Raw genomic sequence first — 19,403 nt, 5'->3', positions numbered from 1 at the left:
CACTCCCTTCAGGGCACGACTGGTCGACCTGTTATCACTCCCTTCAGGGAATGACTGTCGAGCTATGGTCACACCCTTCAAGGCACGACTGTCGAGGTGTGGTCACTCCCTTCAGGGAATGACTGTCGAGCTATGGTCACTCCCTTCAGGGCACGACTGGTCGACCTGTTACTCCCTTCAGGGCACGACTGGTCGACCTGTTATCACTCCCTTCAGGGAATGACTGTCGAGCTATGGTCACTCCCTTCAGGGCACGACTGGTCGACCTGTTACTCCCTTCAGGGCACGACTGGTCGACCTGTTATCACTCCCTTCAGGGCATGACTGGTCGACCCTGTTATCACTCCCTTCAGGGCACGACTGGTCGAGCCGTGGATCTCGGGACGTTAGTGTTTTCAGGTCACGTCTTTGCATTGTGGTCGCCCGGGGAACTTGCCTGTTTGTCACGTTTGCATGTTAGACCCCGCACCTCCACATGTCCCAAAGCATTGTTGTGTGTGTGTAGTACCCGGCTGCTGATGGCTCGTTAATTGGTGTCTCATTTGCTTTCTCTGGGATTATCATATTTCATTTCCCTCTCGTGGGGACTTCAGGATGAATACTCTCTTACATCCAGTTGTATTACCTTTAGATCTCTTTTTTAACAGCTCTGGAACCTTGCTACAGTAGAAGTTGACCGGTAAAGATGCACTAAAGTATTGATTGGTGGCCCCCGACCCCTCGGTATAGCTAGCAGTATAAGTGACCGTAGAATACTCTCAGTGGGAACGGTGACAACAGGCAATTTCTCCCAAACAGGTCGCGAGGATGGCAGGCGACTCGTTTGACCGAGAGTCGATCGATCTCCAGGAAGATTCGGAGTTCTTGTAAGGCAGAGGATCCGTCGCTGGTGATGGGGGGGTTGCTGACACTCGAAGAGCATAAGATGACTCCATCGTCTAATTGAGGAAACGCCATAGAAAGGAGGATAGAAAAGAGGATAGAAGCTCCACGTCTCTCATGGGGGAAGAAAAGGATGAGGCATCCCTTTTTATCGGTGATTCCAGAGGGTCAAGGTGGTGTAGTAGTCCTCGTTGATGGGACCGATGAAGAGATGACTCCCATTCACTGATGCAGTTGGACGATCAGGCGACTCCATAGTAGAAGAGGATGATGAGATGAAGCCCATCTCTGTGGCATCCTATACACACGGTGCGGGACTGGGTCAGCGAGTGGACGGACTTTCTGTGAGTGAGTTCCGTCGGCGATCATCATTGCTTTGGAACGAAGAACTTCCAACTCGTGTGAAGCGATGCAGAGGAGATTAGAGTTGGGTTCCAGTGACTCCTTCTGCCATCGGTTGCTGTTCTTGACATTGGATAAGAAAGTAAAGGAAAAACCTTGAGAAAGTAGGAGTGATGGGGAATGATAAAGATGAAGAGATCAGAAAAGTGAAGATAAGAAAAAGGTGAAACTGGATTCTAAAGATTTTTGTTACTGGATCAGGTTGATAGTACCAGAGGCCTGCATATGTTAACCTCAGTCTTCTAGGTTCACGATCCTCTTCTAACATCCACCTCCAATCATCCATGTCATCCGCTGGCGTGCAGCTTGAACCTCCTCCGCTAGCCTTCACACACCTCCAGTCTCAACCTCCAGCGCCAGTCTCCATCATCCACATCTGAACACCTCCGACCTCCACCAACACAGTGAAGGTCTTTAGTAAAAAACCTTCTTCATCCTCACCACACCAGGTTGACAGGATCACGCCATGGCTTCTACAGAATACAACAGCCACTCTGATGTTACTCATATCTGTGTTTTAACCAAGTATTACGGATCCTTTTTGTAGCATTTATATATCCCTCAACTCATTCTTCGTAAACAGAATCCATTTTTTCTTGCTTATTTACCTTTTTTACATGTGTGGCTTCGCTGCCCCCAGCACACACCGTCCACCTCTGCTCTGACTGCGACGTAATCAAGCTCACCATTCTCACGTTCTCTGGACCTCCTGTAAGTGAGTCTGTAAAGAAAAATAAGCGACCGTATCCAAACTTCCATCGTTACTGACGGTCTAATAGTTACGCCAGGCTAATGTTACGTCGTTAACCCTTGCCCAACCGAGTGTCTAGATGCCTTTCCTGTACGTTATGAGCCTACCTACCTCCCATCTCTCTCCGTATACTACGTTCTGCTGACGAGGCATCCGTCCGTAGCACCAGACCAGACATTTCGCCCACTAATGTCCACACGCGTCTTCGTCATCCTCAGTGCGTTTGCACCGCCTCACTCCCAGACTTCAGGATTGACCAAACCGCCTAAGTCTTCAGTCACAGCTTCAGCCAAGCCATCACCACGTCTGCCTCATCCATAATTCCCCACCGTTTGCCATCATCAGCTGCCTCATCAACCACCAGCTACCTCCAGTTACACACACACTCCACAAACGGCGGTGTACTGGGCGTCAAGAGATGATAAAGATACTGGAACTGTAGACGCTTTCCTGTTCGACTGATTGATAGCAAAGTGATTCTCGTTGTGCAGATGATAAGAGATTATTGTACTTGAAGGATAATAATTGAATTATAGGGATTATCTTTTTAAGTTATGACAGAAGTTATCGTTATTGATAATATTATGAGTATAGGTTTCAGAATGGCTTGGCCAAGGAATGGTCTTGGAATATGAGGGTTAAGAAGTGGACACCGTGAAGAAATTGCATTTTGCCAAAAATAGAATCAGCAGAATACGAGGGTGTTGTAGAAGGTGCTCGCGAGGAAGGAAATGGGCAATATTTCATGAATGAAAAGCAAGTTATGTAAGGAGAGAAATACAAGGGATAGATGTAAGGGGGAAGCAGGAGGATAGTTTGTGAAATTCAATAAGAAAAACCGTAATAATGATAAGAACAAACTGGTTATTTTGGAGAGAAAAGATATGTTTGAGGAACACGTAAAAATTCTTACAGAAACAGGCTACAGAGTGGAAGATGTTACGAGAAATTGACACAGTGAATATGATGGCAAGAAAAGGAGAGGGCAGCAAAGAGAGATGGAACTTGATCAAGATCTAGGAAGGAGGTTTAGAAAGAACTGCCATAGCATTTGTAAGACACCAGTGTCTACACAAACATAGGCCAGCAACATTGAGGAATTCGACTGTACAGGAAACCTCACAAGTTGATAGAATTTATCAAACATTGTTTTACCATCTGTTGCACAAGTGTAGCAACAGAAGCAGTCCGGCTGTGTTGAAGAATTGCCTCTGGAATTCGACCCACAGCAGGCCAACCATCTAAATGCTGAGTAGTAAAGCTATTTACTCAAATATGATGAGTCATATAGCTATTTACTCATCTATGATGAGTAATATAGCTAGTTACTCATCTGTAATGAGTGATATAGCTATGTACTCATCTATAATGAGTAACATAGCTAGTTACTAATCTATAATGAGTAATATAGCTAGTTATTCATCGATAATGAATAATATAGCTAGTTGCTCACCTATAATTAGTAATATAGCTAATTACTCATCTATAATAAGCATAGCAGAGTAACCATCGTGAGTTCTAGTCACAGCCTAACCACGTACATGTTGAGTAACATAGTGGGATAGCCATTTATGAACCCAAAGACGAAAAAAAGCTATTCCTCCGCAAGGGATCCGTATGTGTGTGGGAGAAGCTGGCGGTGTAGATGGCAAGGCTTGAGTTATGGGAAGGGAGCGATGGCGACTCTGGTGACTTATTGAACCTTTTGTCCACGAGTCTTGCGAGTTGCCTCCCGTATGTGTGTGTGGGTGTGGCCCTTCCTTGGGAAAACAAACTGATGGTCGTACATAAGTCTGGTCTTGAGAAATTATGAGGTTGTAACGGAAAGAATTTCATGTAGAGATTGACTGAAATAATACGATGACTCCATGGACGATGAAGATTGTCAGTTATCTCCACAGACGATCGTAAAAAGGGGTTTAATGGTCGCTTCGAATTGAAAAGAAGATGAAAGGAAATGGTAATCGTCTACACTGGGCCAGGAGGAACATTAGGTGATGAGACCAGCTTGTGGGCAGTAGGGAAGGACTGTGGTGGACTGAAGAGAAAGGATGATCTTGGGTTTAGTATTTTCCTTTGTGATGATCATGACTGAAAGCTAACGATGTGCAGTATCTTAAAACCGACGTAATCACCGCGGAGCCTGTTGTTAGAGTCTTCAGAAAACAAAGGAGTTTATGGATTCAAAGTAAATGGCATGGATTTTTAAATGTGACAAAGAGGTCTTAGAACTTTCAAAGTACTTTAGAGAAGCGATTAGAATGCAAACACCTTTTGAAGACTTCAAAGGAAAACAAACACAGCAAAATATGTAAAAACTGAGGCAAACCATGACAGTTTTCGTGAAGAAGAAACACTGATTCAGACTCGTAAACTAATATAGAACTATGGTTGAAAAAATACGTCAGAACGCCTGGCAGTCGACACTGAACCAGATGGTCAGATAGCCAGCGAACGATCCTCCTGACAAATCAAAGTCTCGGGATGTTTCCAGGCGACTCTTTGCCTCGATCCAACAGATCGCTACTTACCTGGCGTTGGACGATTCACTTGTGTACATTGGATGAAGTGAATCATCTCGTAGTAGATGACAATATTTTTTTAATGACACCTTCGTCTTCTGACGCAGGAGAAAGAATGGCGCGCCTCTCATTTTTTTAAATGTAAAACTCAATCTTTGTACTCGTTATATATATATATATATATATATATATATATATATATATATATATATATATATATATATATATATATATATATATATGATGGCATAGTGTTAATATTTCCCCCCACCCCAGATTTCCTCTGGGTTGTCCAGACTTTTGCATGGCATCTGAGAAGAGGCGATGGGTCTTCCCTAGACCTTGCCTTCAGTTTACCACCACCAGATCCAGTCATGCACTATGGAAGTATCTGGACAATATATTTTGTGATCATGTGGTGCAGAGAATCACTGAAGATCAAGAAACCTTTTCCCAAGCGCACCACAAGATATTTTTTCTTTCTAAGTGATAGATTTGTATGTAAAAATTTCCCCTCACTAGTTGTTAAGGTCGAGGGGGCGAAAACGTCCCCCTTCAAGAAAGTGTTGCACCGAGATTTTGCTGTATATGTCCCTCCGATGGCTATCCTACATTCTGTAACCTGTAAGATAGGTCTCCATAATCCGTTTTATCGACATATTTTCATATCTCATTGTTAATGGTAGTATAAACTTGACTCTTATATAAGTTGATTGCAACTTGTGACTTCCATTTTTTTTTTGGTGGGGTTGGGTTGGGTGATGATGAGAATTTTTTTGGAAGAAGAGCTGAAGAGGGTTGAGACAGCAGCTCCCTCCTCACACTCGCATTGCTCCCACATTTTGACATGTTATTTGTGTGGTCACACCCTGACGGTAATGTCAAATGTATTATAAGATGGTTGGCTTCTCACCACTTATAAATGTTGGCTGACTTCAGTGGCTGGTTATCCTACCCTTGGCCCTTCCTCCACCACCGTCTGTTCTTTCAGAGCAAAACAGAAGCTGTAATATGAGTCTTCAGAATAGTATTTTATTTCATATACATCAGCACTGGTACAGTGTGCTGTTTCTTGTATTTTCTTGTATCAGTGTTATATATATATATATATATATATATATATATATATATATATATATATATATATATATATATATATATATAATCTATTTATTTACATGAATGTTTATGTAAGTTATATATCCTTGTACTTTATATATATATATATATATATATATATATATATATATATATATATATATATATATATATATGCCGACGACTTCGTTATATGTATGTTTTTCTGATCAGATGAACGGCCGGCCGACCCTCTGGTCAAAAAGAAGATACATATTTATCCCTTCATTTATAATTACCAGTTTCTTTATCTTCCCCATAACTTGCTCTGGTTCAACCCTTGTTATTTAACAGTGGAACGTTCTAATGTCTTACTTAGGGAGGCGATGATAATATGCCAGGGAGCATAACTCTCCCAGGGAGAGAGTCTAGGGCCGAATCCTGTGAACCCAAAGAAAATATATATTCTAAACCTTTATAGTCCAAAGTTGTAAACTGTTCCACTTAGAATCCCTTTATCCTCCAGTTGCCTTTACCTTCAAATTCATTTTTCCTCCATCCATATCCTTCCTACAGCTCCTCCTCCTCCTCCTCCTCCTCCTCCTCCTCCTCTTCCTCTTCCTCCTCTCCCACTTCTTTCTAGCACTCCTTCATCCTGTGCCTCTCAAGCACCACTTCTTCCAGAGATAATGTATTGGATTGCTCGAGAGAGGGAGAGAGAGAGAGAGAGAGAGAGACTCTCTCTCTCTCTCTCTCCCTCTCCCTCAGCGTCTTGCTGCTTTGTAGCTGTTGGTGCTACACTACCGCTGCTGTGTCTATAGTCCCGTAGCTTTTTATAGCTTTCGCAGCTGCTGTGTCTATCTCCGCCATGTGAAAGATCTTTATTGTCTTGACATCACTGTAAATTTTTTCAATGGGACCAATGTAGAGAGGAAGAAGCAATAAAGGTTACAATCTTAGTCGAGTGTTTGCTTACAGCTGATGGCAAATGTGGAAGTCAAATGGTATATATGTACATTGGTCGAGTTCCCTCGGCAAGAAGTTTTACACCACGAGTGTAAAGTCACCCTTGGCCGTCGGGAGCACAGCCTCGGCGAAGAACTTGCCCACCCCATCCTCTCCAAAGGAGTCTGAACTTCCCTCCTGTTTTCAGTAGCGCATCCTTAGGGGAGTTTGCAGGAGCCTTTAGAAAGAGGTCATGGGTAATACGAGGAGTCATACATAGCTATATTTCCTGAGGCAGTAATAGGTGACTTATATTTGTATGTAGTGAAGGATGTGTTTAACCTTGTTCATATGGATCTGAGCCTTCCAACTCTGGTCATTATACACGTCTTTTGCCTCACCCTGTGTAATGTAAGACACTCACAGATTGCTCCGTCTCTCTGAGGGAGTCGCCACACCTGAACCTGCAACTTGAGCTTAGTCTGTCTCTTGGAGTTGTACCTTAACCTGCAACTTTACGGAGGGTCAAACCTGAAATTTTTTTTTCTAAGGTCTCGTATTCGTGAAACGTAATGCAGCTGGTTTCCTAGTGTCTTAAATAGTTCCGATGCGTAAGATTGATGGTCCTAGTATGGAGTTTACTCGAGTTTTACGTATAAAATGGTTTTAAGCTAGAACTTGACTCATATTTTGGAGAAAATGTGGAATTTGCTCATGGAACTTAAGATTTCTAGATACTTTCATAATTCTCAAATAGTATCTTTTTTTTCTTACCCACCGTTAATTCAGTTCCTCGAACTATGTTGGATTGTAGGCGACACAACTGGTCCTTGGAATTTGTGTACACGCACGGTCAACGGTGCATACATACTGTATCCACATTACAGAGCATACGATAGGAATCGTTTCATAACGAAGGTGTCAGATTACGGAATGATTACACGTAAGGTACGCTTGATTACATGAGTATGGCCACTGTGTGTAAGATAGGAGGCGCTGAACTATAGACCTGTCCCTCAAACGAGGAAGGTCTGTATAGTATTTGGAAGAGATGATTACAAAGTGATTGGATGACTTAGTGCAGAGCTTAAAGCGAAAAGCGGAACGATTGCGTCAGAAAGTGTGTATGCATGTGTGTGTGTGTATGTGTGTGTGTGTGTGTGTGTTCATTTGAGGGTTTCCTTGCTCATGGATTTTTTTTTTTCTATCTGCACTGAAGGGTTTCCCTAGGCAATGGAGAGCATTAAGTGGAACGGTCATGTTTTTATAGTGGAATGACCTAAGATGATTGGATTTTTACCTGCATAGAGCTGAATCATAGTTCTTTTCTTTGAATATGTGTCGTTACGTAAATGAATATAGTCTAACCGAACGTGTTTATAGGTACTGTAGGCTATAGACTTGTCAATGAATGAGATGTGGCTGGGGTCCACCTGAAGGGGTATGTGTTGAAGTCGATATCTCCTTAAACTCACTATGTGCAGGGCAACAGTGCAACTGACAGCAGTGGTATAGCTCTTCACACTAAGCTTAATCTCTTGCTAAAAATACACCAATGCTGTACCTCTGTGAGCGGAATATTGCAGTAGTTCAAAATATATATATATATGTAGAGAGAGAGAGAGAGAGAGAGAGAGAGAGAGAGCTGCTCTGGGTCTGGTGGTGGTCCACAGATGGTTACATGGTCTTTCGTGCCCACGAATTTCAAGTGGTCGTGAGGTTAACGAATGAATAAATCCGACGAAATGAGACATTTGATATATTGTTGATGTGATGAGAAGGACCTCCATAGCCAGAAACGTTTTTCGTACGTGGCAGCAGCATCATCACCATCATATACATCATAGGAAAAAACAAAATGCCTTTTTCCAGTGTGAACTCATACCTGACGTACAGGATATAGGCACCTGTGGAAGGCTGCTTGAATCTGGGGTCTGATTGCTTGTGTAAAATTACCTTTAGAAAGAAACATGATCCATCTGGGATACAAGGTCGAGTTGGCATTTTACCACAAAGGCCACATAGCCCGTTTACGGAGTACACAGAAGCTTCGAAGTATAAAGCCGAGCTTCGAAGTCGTGAGATAAACTCTGCTTTTCGTTGGATCCGCCAGGATGCCACGAACGCCACTGGTAAACATCGAGTGGAAGAAACTGAAGAGATAACCTCCAGACTTCCATTACAGGAGAAGAGCGAAGATACGGAGACATAGTACCATCAGAATTGTTACTGTAGACCTGAGATACGAGAAGAGTCGTAGACATATATACACACCAGAAGAGGAAAAAAATATGCATAAGGTTAGATATGACGGACACTTTTAAGTTCCTTCGCAAGATACGATAATGGAAGGCCAATGCTTTGAATTAGTGAGCTGCTGTTTAGCTTAGAGTCCACGTCAGGGAAGAACTCAGGAGTCTGGAGGATGCAGAGTTGTAGATAAGTGGGAGAAGTGAAGAGAAGGACAGATGTTGTGAGCACCGAAGTAATGAAAGATTTGCATGAGGAAGATGAGATGGGTTACGAGATGCTACCGCCCCTCCTGGTGTAAAAGGGAAATATATTCACAGTGAGAGTATATTTCCAGAGACAAGGATCGTCCCAGGAACATACCCACGTACCCCCCCCCCCCCCAATCTAGTTCGTTAACGCACAACAGATGTCTTTAATGACACTGGCATTGTTAAGACCGACGTACATGATCTCAATAGGACTTCAAATGATTTAACACTTCACTTCATACGTTAGGCTAACGTCTATACAAACCTACCTTCCCTCCCTCTCCCTTCCCTCCATCTCTTTCCCTCCCCTCCCTCCCTCCCTCACTCCCTCCCTCGGGTAACCTAGAAATACTTTACAAAGGTCACTTCTAAACATGAGTCTCTTCCAGGGATCGATCGATATACACCCCACGAGGGGCTACTTCTCAAACCCGTTCCATTTCTGTATTCCCGTCTTCTCAGCCTCTTCCTCTCTCTCTCTCTCTCTCTCTCTCTCTCTCTCTCTCTCTCTCTCTCTCTCTCTCTTCCACCACCTACCCCTCTTCCATTACTGTCCACACCTCCTCCACATACGCGTATGTTAGTTTACATCCACGGGTATAGTCAGTCAGGACACGTAGATATATAAGTGTGACCTGTTTACATACACCGATATACTTGAATATACATCTACGTACGTTTGATAGTATATCCTAAGTTTGCTTAAGCGCATAGGTACGCATAGATGCACTCGCATACAAGGTTTCACGAGCATACATTTTCACATGTATACAGCCATGTACCTCCACCCACATCCATGTATATACAAAGTGATAACCTTGAATGTTTGAATAGATATGCACTCACACATACGCCAACATACAGTCATGTGCTTACGTACCCATACTCTTATTCTTTCTCACTTATATGAAGTTCACCTAGTTGAAGGAATACGCGCGTACACACACACACACACACACACACACACACACACACACACACACACACACACACACACACACACACAAGTTGGAGACTAAAGCTATGATAAAGATCTCAAAAAGAATGAAAAGGAAAAGAAGAATAAAGATATAACGCTGTAGAGGAAGGAATGGACGCTTGCTGAAAATGGCCCTTAAGATGGAGAACAGTGGAGAGGTCTGGGGGCAGCCCTACAAGGTGGCTAACAGCGAGAAATTTCCGAGAAGCAATTTCCAGTCCAACGCCGCTGGAACCGGAGGAGGAATTAGCAAAGAACGAGTCTCCGTGCGATCGATCAGGTACACGTATGTTGACGGACAGGTGGAGCATTGAAGAAGGGGAACTTGAATTTGAGGATTGAGTTGATAAGAGCTTTCCAGGCATCATGGAAGGAATCTAGAGTGGATGAGAGCCTTCCAGGCATCATGGAAGGAATCTAGAGTGGATAAGAGCCTTCCAGGCATCATGGAAGGAATCTAGAGTAGATGAGAGATTTCTAGACATCATGGAAGGAATCCAGAGTAGATAACAGATGTCCAGACATCATAGGAGGAATCTAGGGCAGATGAGAGCTTTCCAGGCATCATACGAAGAACTAAGACCAGATACTGATGTCAGATCACGCACGGGTTTTACCCCTTCAGGGGGACGTAAAATAACAATGAAGGTTGGAAGGCTGAGGGAGGAGTGTGGGGACCAGCCATACTAGTGAATCCAGAAGGCCAACAAGAAATTGATGGTAACACAGGAGACCTTTTATCCAATACATGTTTGTACTCAGTGAAATCTACCATAAGAACCGTGCTAGTGCATGGGTCTCGAAGATGATTTGGTAAACCTAAGGCAATATTGAAGACAATATTGAAAGGTCTAGGATGATGGAAGAAGCGACATGGGTAGCCAGTGAAAGACGATGTTAAAAATACTCATTCCAAGGGGTAGCCAGTGAAAACCTGTGGTAAATATGCTCATTCCAAGGAACGTAAAGTTGAAGAAGATAGACTAGGATGCCTTAGGTCCACACAGGGAGAGAGGAAACTGGAGGTTCAGGCTCCTAAGATGCATGCGGGAGAACAATCTTTACCAACATGTATTACATATCATTGGGTTAGAAGTACGCATGTATCATCTAAGATTCTAATGAGTGTTACTTCAACACACAGCAACCTTGAAATTGCATGAAGTACGTATGGACGTACGAGCGAATAAAGTGATCACCCTGGGTTACAGGATGAAAGAGGAAGTCCCAGAAATCGATTACAGGGTGAAAGAGGAAGTCTGAAAGACATTAAATGTGGATCTTTTCTCAAAGTCGGAAATAATTCAGGACAAGAGGACTCATCTGGAAACTAAGCTAGAAAAGTGTGCGAAGAGATTTGTATTAAAGAAAACAGAAGTTTCTTCAGCAATGTAGATGTGGATACATGGAAAATATTAAAGAGAGAGTGCATGCTGTTAAGTTAGGAAGACGAGAAAATGAACTTGTATCGCAAAAATGCAAGTAAGAGACGAGTGTCCCATGAGCGTAAAGCTTCCGTCCTCCTTAGGCACAGAGAGAGAAAAAGAAATCTCTTCATTTATATGTGTTACAGTGAGTACATGACTACGAACGATGTATGCGCTAACAAATGCGGAGAAGTGTGTACATCTGCATCCACAGCCAAAGATTCAGGCTGACACATAGAGAAATCCGGGTATAGTGATCTGTGAGCCTCCGTGGTGTCGTGGGTAGAATCTCTGCCTATGTATCATGTGGGACGTAATCGAGTTGCGGAAAAGGGCGTCTATCCGCCCACCCGAGCACACCTGCTTGCTTCCTTGCTCGTCTGGCTGGTGATATTCCCGCTTTGAATCGTTCATCAACACTACAGAGAGCAGTCTTCCATACCAACGCATGATAACCATCACAAAACTCTTAATTTCCTTCATTTGTTCAACATTTTAGGGGAATCGAGTTGTTTTTAAGTGATATAAACACCTTTGTTGATGTTGCTGAAGCTGTGTACATGCATAATGAGGGTGTGTATGGTCTTAGAATTATCCTTAACACCTGAAGAAGGTGCTGAAGATTTTTCTTGGTTGGGTAGATGTAGCTTAACGCTGATGATGACCCCAGGCAAGTCATTGGCCTAAAGCCTTGCTATCCAGCGATCTATGAAATGAACGAATGATGTAAAATCTTCATCAGACAGTAACCGTCCGCCTACGTAGACATCTCCGTCATCTTGTCTTTTATAAACTATTTATCGTATTAAGTCATTTCCTCACCGGGGAGTAGAAGCCCAGTTTTTATTTCATCCACCAAAGAGATATTTTGTGTAAGATTACCTTTTGAGATGGAGATCTTAAGCTTATATTTAGTAAGAAATGAGAGAGAGAGAGAGAGAGAGAGAGAGAGAGAGAGAGAGAGAGAGAGAGAGAGAGAGAGAGAGAGATTCAAGCTGGCTGGCTTTCTGGTGACTGATACGTCTGGTCATCATTAGTGAGGTGCCAAAGACCAGGCCTGGGTCTCAAGAGGTGAGGGAGGAACTTGGTCAGGAGACCAGAGGTCTTCAGGTTCCTGGAAGCGCGAAGCCAGACGCCGCAGTGCCTCTCTCTCTCTCTCTCTCTCTCTCTCTCTCTCTCTCTCTCTCTCTCTCTCTCTCTCTCTCTCTCTCTCTCTCTCTCACACACACAACCCAGCAGACCAGGCTCGTGTTTGCACCAGCGCTCGGGAGGGGCAGCGCCACCACCACCATGAGCAGGTGGTCACATAACACAGGGAAGACCCATGACTGTCACCACTGCCGCTATAAGACCCCGGATGACACGTATTCCTCCCACTCGGCCCCTCCCTGTGGCACGCTATCTTCGGAAACTCGATGGAGGTATTTGTCATCGGCTCAATGCAGGTGTTTTTACACTCTTTGTACATCAAAAGCACTTGTTTACACCTTTCCTGATGAGATGATTGCTTGATTTCGTTTTATGGTCTTTGGTTGTTCTTCGTTTTATGGTCTTTGGTTGTTCTTCGTTTTATGGTCTTTGGTTGTTCTTCGTTTTATGGTCTTTGGTTGTTCTTCGTTGTGTGGTCATTGGTTGTTCTTCGTTTTATGGTCTTTGGTTGTTCTTCGTTTTATGGTCTTTGGTTGTGCTTCGTTTAATGGTCTTTGGTTGTTCTTCGTTTTATGGTCTTAGGTTATTCTTCGTTTTATGGTCTTTGGTTGTTCTTCGTTTTATGGTCTTTGGTTGTTCTTCGTTTTATGGTCTTTGGTTGTTCTTCGTTTTATGGTCTTTGGTTATTCTTGTCTTTGCATCTCTTGTTGTGCTTATCACTCCACTGCAGTTGTTTGATGGGATGGTACTTGGCTTATGATGTGGTCCTCGATTTAAGCTCAGGACACCAAGGAAAGTTCTTTATAATGACCGTAATCTTCGCTAATTCGAGTCGAGGGTGTGTTTACAAGAGAGCCAAAAGGAGAAGAAACAGTTGGGTAAATCTATTGAAACTTTTCGTGAACTCTGGGGCTTTAGGATAACAGAGATGGCTGTGGTGAACAGAAGATACTGAATACCACTCACAGAACTGAGGGATGTACCTGACGGAACTGGAAGATGTATTCCAGACACAAAAAAAAAAATCTGGATAGAACTGGAAAACTTACACCAAACGGAACTGGAAGAGTATACCTAACAAGTAGTAGAAGTGTATCTACAGGGTGGAAGAAGTATAACCAGAAAACAGGACGACTTACGTGATTGTATTCAGTATACGCGTGGGCGTGAGACCTACCCAGATTATACGAGTCTGTCTTTTAAACCCCTTCCTGCGCGGAGGTTCAGAGGTAACCAGTTTAACCTGGTTAGTGGCTCGGGTTGAGGGTGGGGAGAGAGAGAGAGAGAGAGAGAGAGAGAGAGAGAGAGAGAGAGAGAGAGAGAGAGAGAGAGAGAGAGAGAATATAGCAAGTCCGAGGAATTTATAATCTGAGGATGAGTTGGAGGCATGGGGGGAGGAGCTGTGTCATTGCCTCCTCCCCATCTGTACAGCACAGCCAACCCCTCCCTCAATATCCTCTGACCTCACGGCTGTCATCAGTAGTGTGGCTTGCCTTCCATGGCATCCTACAGCACCTTGATCAAAAGCCTCGTTCGTTGTCTGTATATCTTCACTGTCATCCTTATTTTTCTACGCAACCTTCCAGGAAAGTGTTGGATGTTATGGTATTCATTTATCTTTTTAGCTGTCAGAATTGTGTTCAGGGTTGCAGTATCATTTCTCTGGTCTTTGCGAGAAAGATGCAAGTGTTTGCATCGGGTTATTGCCATGCGTGCAGATCCCAGAGGTTCGTCCTCATTGATTTATAAACTTGGCCTTTCGTGTGAGCTGTGTTGGGTGTACGATCTAACCAGTACGCACACTAACCCCTCTTGGCGGGTCGAACTAACCAGTACACAAACTAACTTAACCTTGGCGGGTCGAACTAACCAGTACACATACTTAGGGAAGCCATGTTGCCAAGTGTTCGTACTCAAAACTTGGAGTACTACGTTCTCAGAAGACTTGGGTAACTCTTAAGTCTTAAACAAAGGCAGTACTATTGTCATCGAGGGAGGTGGGGCTCTCATTCCCCCGCTACCATGGGATGGTGGAGAGCATCTGGGCTTTGTGCTTTTTATTCAGGTCTCCTCCTAATGTTCATGGTTCGATCTTGGCTTCAAGAGAAGACACCTCACACCCCACAGAAAAATGATCAGATTATTACCATATAGCGTTACTATAGTACTGTATTGATTGATGAACTCATTCACTAGTATGAGGCACATGCTTGATGAATGTAGTGTTTTGTTTTGAATGAGAATTGTTAACAGAGTGAAAAGTAGATTCAAAATTAGGTTAATGTTTACACCTTTGTGTGAGGAGTAGGCTCCTGCTGCCTCTTTCTCAGCTGCGCCGCAAGACCTCGTAAAGTCTGGCGGGACTGAGGTCTCCGAACGATTAATTTTCTTCTTCTTGATGAAGTAATATATATATCTCATCAAGCGCTGATCTTCGTATGGCGTGGAACGTGTTCGGAATATATCGATCTCTCCGAACCTCCGTTAACGTATGGCCTTAGCTAAGCAGTCCATCACATAGACGACATGGATGACGCACACTGTTGTTCTTCCAAGTAGAGTACTGATAACACACCTTATCCTTCGGTCTTTACCTCTGGCTAAAGAACAGAGGAAAATATCGATGTCTCTCGATGGGCGTTTCCACACATGGCTCCAATTTAGGTCTTCGTCACTTCACACCTCGTTCCTGCTTCAGTCTTTGTCGTTGATCTGATGTTTCCCTGTTAAGAGTGGAAGGCTTCCACGTCATTCGTTTCCTCCCTCGTCCTCCTGCAAATGCGTGGTGAGCACCGACGCGCAGCAGACTTCTAACTCCACCCCTCTTTCACACCAAGGGGAGAGCAACCCGCGTTTACCAACCCCTTCCCTTGGCTGTGAGTCAGTAGTGTCAGCGACACCGGAGATTTCTAAGAACGAGTCATGTAAGGTGAGCCAAGCCTTAATGCATAGTCTTCGGTCTTCTTGGGAATGAGGAGATAGAGGGAGGGCTCAAGAGCCTCTGGGAACCCAGGATCATGTGATGTGTGATTGAGTTCGACGTCTTCTGCGGGAGGAGATGAGTTGGGTGAGGTCAGTCCTATCCGCGGCCGGGAATGTGGAAGGCGCAACGTACGCTGGGTAGGATTGTGGGGGAGTTAAACTTCAGTATACGCTGGAAGGGAATGTGGAAGGTTCAAGTCGTTGTACGGACGGGAATTTTAAAAAGAGTTCATTGTGCTCAGTCTAGGAATACTGGGGTTTTAATCCGCTCTGTGGACGGGAATGTGGAAGGTTGAACGCACTCAAGGGACGACGAATATATGGAAGGTTGAACGCACTCTAGGGACGGGAATATGGAAGATTGAAACGAACTCTATGGACGAGGTATGTTGTAGGCTGAACGCACTTAAATGGATGGGGATATGGAAGATTAAACACCCTCTGCTGACTGGGCTATGGACGATTGAACTCACCCTGCGGATTGGAAGATGGAAGGTTAAACCCACTTTACCGGCAATGTGGAAACTCAGCACACCCTTTTAGAGGCCCTGAGGAGGATTAGAAAAGCATCGGGCCGTAAACACGAATAAGGATGGTTCAAAAGTATAAATTTTCTGGGAGGGAAAAACGGACCTTTTCACTCACACGTATGGACAGAAATGAGGAAGCTGAGGGAAGGTAGACCGACGCACTGTGGATAGGAATGGGAATGTGGCCTTAAGAGGCATTTCAACGCTCAGTGGCAATAAGGAAGTCGGGTTTAAGACAGGTTCAACGCACTGTGGACAGAAATAGGGTAGTGGAGGCTATGACAGGTTCAACGCACTGTGGACAGAAATAGGGAAGGAGGGGCTATGACAGGTTCAACGCACTGTGGACAGAAATGTGGGTGAGGGTGTGTGAGAGTGAAGTTTAAGCACATTGTGTGAGCCAGTTGGGAGGAGGAGAGGTAGTGGGAGTGAGGGAGGGAGGGAGTGAGGGAGGGAGGGAGAGGCATGATGACCTGGTGTTGGTGTTTGTGGGTCTTCCCCGGAGCCAAGTTCAGACCTTGGTGTAGACGGCGGCGGACGTGACCCCACTCGAACGGTGCCGCCACCAACACTCCTCCCTCACTCCCTCACTCCGAAGTGCACACCGGTCACAGTGTGGAGGAGGAGGAGGAGACAGAACCCCAGTGGCTCTCGCCTCGTCAATCACCAGAGAGTCTTGGACGGTCGTGTTGTTACTCTCGTGGTTGTGGAAAAAACAAAAAGGAAAAAAAATTGAGTGTGATTTTGCGTAGGTGGGAAAGAAAGAATTTGATTCGTGAAGGTAATCGTCTACACGAAAGGTCGGGATTATGTTCCGATTATATTATTCAAGAAATTGTTATGGAAGTTGCTCACACGTGAAGGTAATCGTGTACACGAAAAAGGTCGGGATTATATTTCGATTATATTATCGGGAAAAATAATGTGTATTTAAGTGAAAGAAATAAAAGAGAAATTCAATTCATTCGTTTCATTGTGCATTTTTTTTCTTGGTTTGTTTGTTTGTGACTTGTGTGTGCCATTGCTTGTTCGTCTATCCTTTTTTTTTTTTAAGTGAGGATTTCAGTGAGGTGACATCAGGGACGAAGATGTCAGGTTGATGTCATCTGAGGTAAATTGATGACCAACTCGTCTTCTGGGATTTCCATCCCCTCTCTCTCTCTCTCTCTCTCTCTCTCTCTCTCTCTCTCTCTCTCTCTCTCTCTCTCTCTCTCTCTCTCTCTCTCTCTACGTTCATGGGAGAACACGTATCGCAGTAAGCTGAAGTGTGAGTATTGTGAGGGTGAGATCAACAGCGTGTGGGACTTAGTGTGAGTATTGTGAGGGTGAGATTATAAATTTGTGGGTGTTTTTGATCCAAGAGACGACCTTAGACATTGTACTCGTGTGTTACTCGTGGAGTTCCTGAAAGGCTTTTAAAAAAGTAAAGTGAATCATTGTTAATATCTTCGAAAAACGTGTATTTTTTAAGAGGAAAAAAAAACGTGTTTTAAACTTTTCCTCTCATTTTTTTCAACGGATATAACCAGAAATTCCACTGGAAGTGAAGATATATAAATATTGAGAGATTATCGTATGATATCATAGTTCATCGGATGAATAGACTTATTATCTCAAGCAAGAGGAACGTACGCCACTGTGGTAAGAGACAGATGGATGTACGAAGTGTCACACACCGTCATTGTAGTGATGATACTGAAGCCATACTCTCAATCCAGAGTTGCAACAGTCTTGCATCAGTGTTGACATGAAGTGAGCGGCGCCTCCTTGTGACTGTGTCTCCATACTTCTGCTGAAGTTAGAAGTTTGAGGGAAGAGATCCAACTGCTTCTCTTCACTGTGAGAACTTAGCTGCGACGACCAGCAGTCTTACGGTGCCTTGATATGTGATAAGAGAAGCGTAAGACGGCAAAACGAAGAATGATATGTGATTATGTTCTCAATATCTTAACGATATCAATATAATCTTGAGGTTTGGCTCTACTGTGTCGCCCAGCGACCAATGGTCACAGAGCTGAGCTGTCTTAAGGAAGCCCTATGGACACTAGGTCTATTCCAAACTCCTCGCAAGTTTTCTTCAAGACTCCAAGAACCACAGGGATAACTAGGTATGTATTTTCCCATGTACCCATTTATCGTCATTTTGCGACTGCGTGATTCACGGAATAACTCTCTCTGTATAGCTTAGGGTTGGTTATGTAGGAATGATTTAGAAAGAAATAGGACACTCTGTGCGAGGGATTGAGATGGCATATTGGTGTCGTTGGAGGCGAACAGAAGGAAGAGGGCGTCCTGAGCGGGTACTCTTAGCGGCACGTCTTGGGGAGGGTGATGGGCTGTTGCAGGATCGAAGCCATTTACATCCGAAGGACCAACCGATTGGGAATTTATTGTTGAGGGAAGTCTTACCAGAAGGTGGGTAGGATCCCCTGTGGTAATCGTGCATGAGGAATAATTCCTTAGGGTTTCGAAGTAGAAGAGCGTCAGGCAAAGAGGTTCCTGTTGAGGAAGACTTTCCGGTCTTTCCTCCGGACTTCGTCCAAAGGCTTTTGCGGTGATTCCATAGAAGGGATTCGAGAGAGGTGTTGTCTGGTCTGCTGCTTGTGGTGGTTCTGCACGAAGCATTCTTGAAAAATGTCATATAAGCTTTAATGGTCTTATAATGGCAGTAGTTGTCTGTTGGTGATTCACTGTGACACACATATAGCTTCTCCCTGAAGAATTATCCTGTTGCTGATTACGGACAGGTGATTTTTAAGTCATTACGTATTTCCTTTTGCTAACATCGAAGTCAAGGTGTACGTACTACGAGATGATGATAGGGTTAATAGCCAGAGAGATCATGTAGGTCTTTCTTAAACGTTACCCTTCTATGGGCCAAAGGCATAATGAGAGTGTATGTGGTCTTCGAATTATCCTCAACACCTGAAGAAGGCGATGAAGATCTTTCGTTTGGTAGCTTAACTTTGACGGTCTTAAATGACCTTACTAATTTTTGGTGTTCGGAGGGCAAACAACCAGTTGATGGTGTTCGGAAGGCAAACTTACCAAACACCCAACCATTTCCTCAATCCTATTCCCTGAGTGGAACTCTGTCTGATACGAGTAATTATTTCCACTCTCCATTTCTGATTATCATTATCCCAGTTATTGTCGTTTTACTGAGTTTTACGCGTCTGTAATGGTCTTGATATATCAGTACCTCTAGTGGCATAGAAGTTACTCTATCAAATCATGGTTTTAAGGAGTGATCTCT

General features: G+C 43.8%; 1 protein-coding gene across 2 annotated transcripts in view; it reads left to right on the top strand.

The window, feature by feature from the left end:
* The window catches only part of LOC139757815 (uncharacterized), a 207,966-nt gene that overhangs the window by 178,629 nt on the left and 9,934 nt on the right, over nt 1–19,403 (top strand). Inside the window, exon 25 of one of the 2 annotated variants that reach the window (XM_071678683.1) lies at nt 799–4,317. The exons of the other annotated variant lie outside the window; for it this stretch is intronic. Within the exon in view, the coding sequence (XP_071534784.1) occupies nt 799–870 (72 nt within the window). The 3' untranslated portion in view covers nt 871–4,317. Of the gene's footprint in view, nt 1–798; nt 4,318–19,403 lie in introns of those variants that run through there. 2 annotated transcript variants of the gene reach the window in all.

This window comes from Panulirus ornatus, chromosome 28 (assembly GCF_036320965.1).
Source record: "Panulirus ornatus isolate Po-2019 chromosome 28, ASM3632096v1, whole genome shotgun sequence".
In the NCBI taxonomy this organism is placed as follows: domain Eukaryota; kingdom Metazoa; phylum Arthropoda; class Malacostraca; order Decapoda; family Palinuridae; genus Panulirus; species Panulirus ornatus.
This window is presented reverse-complemented; position numbering and strand designations above follow the sequence as displayed.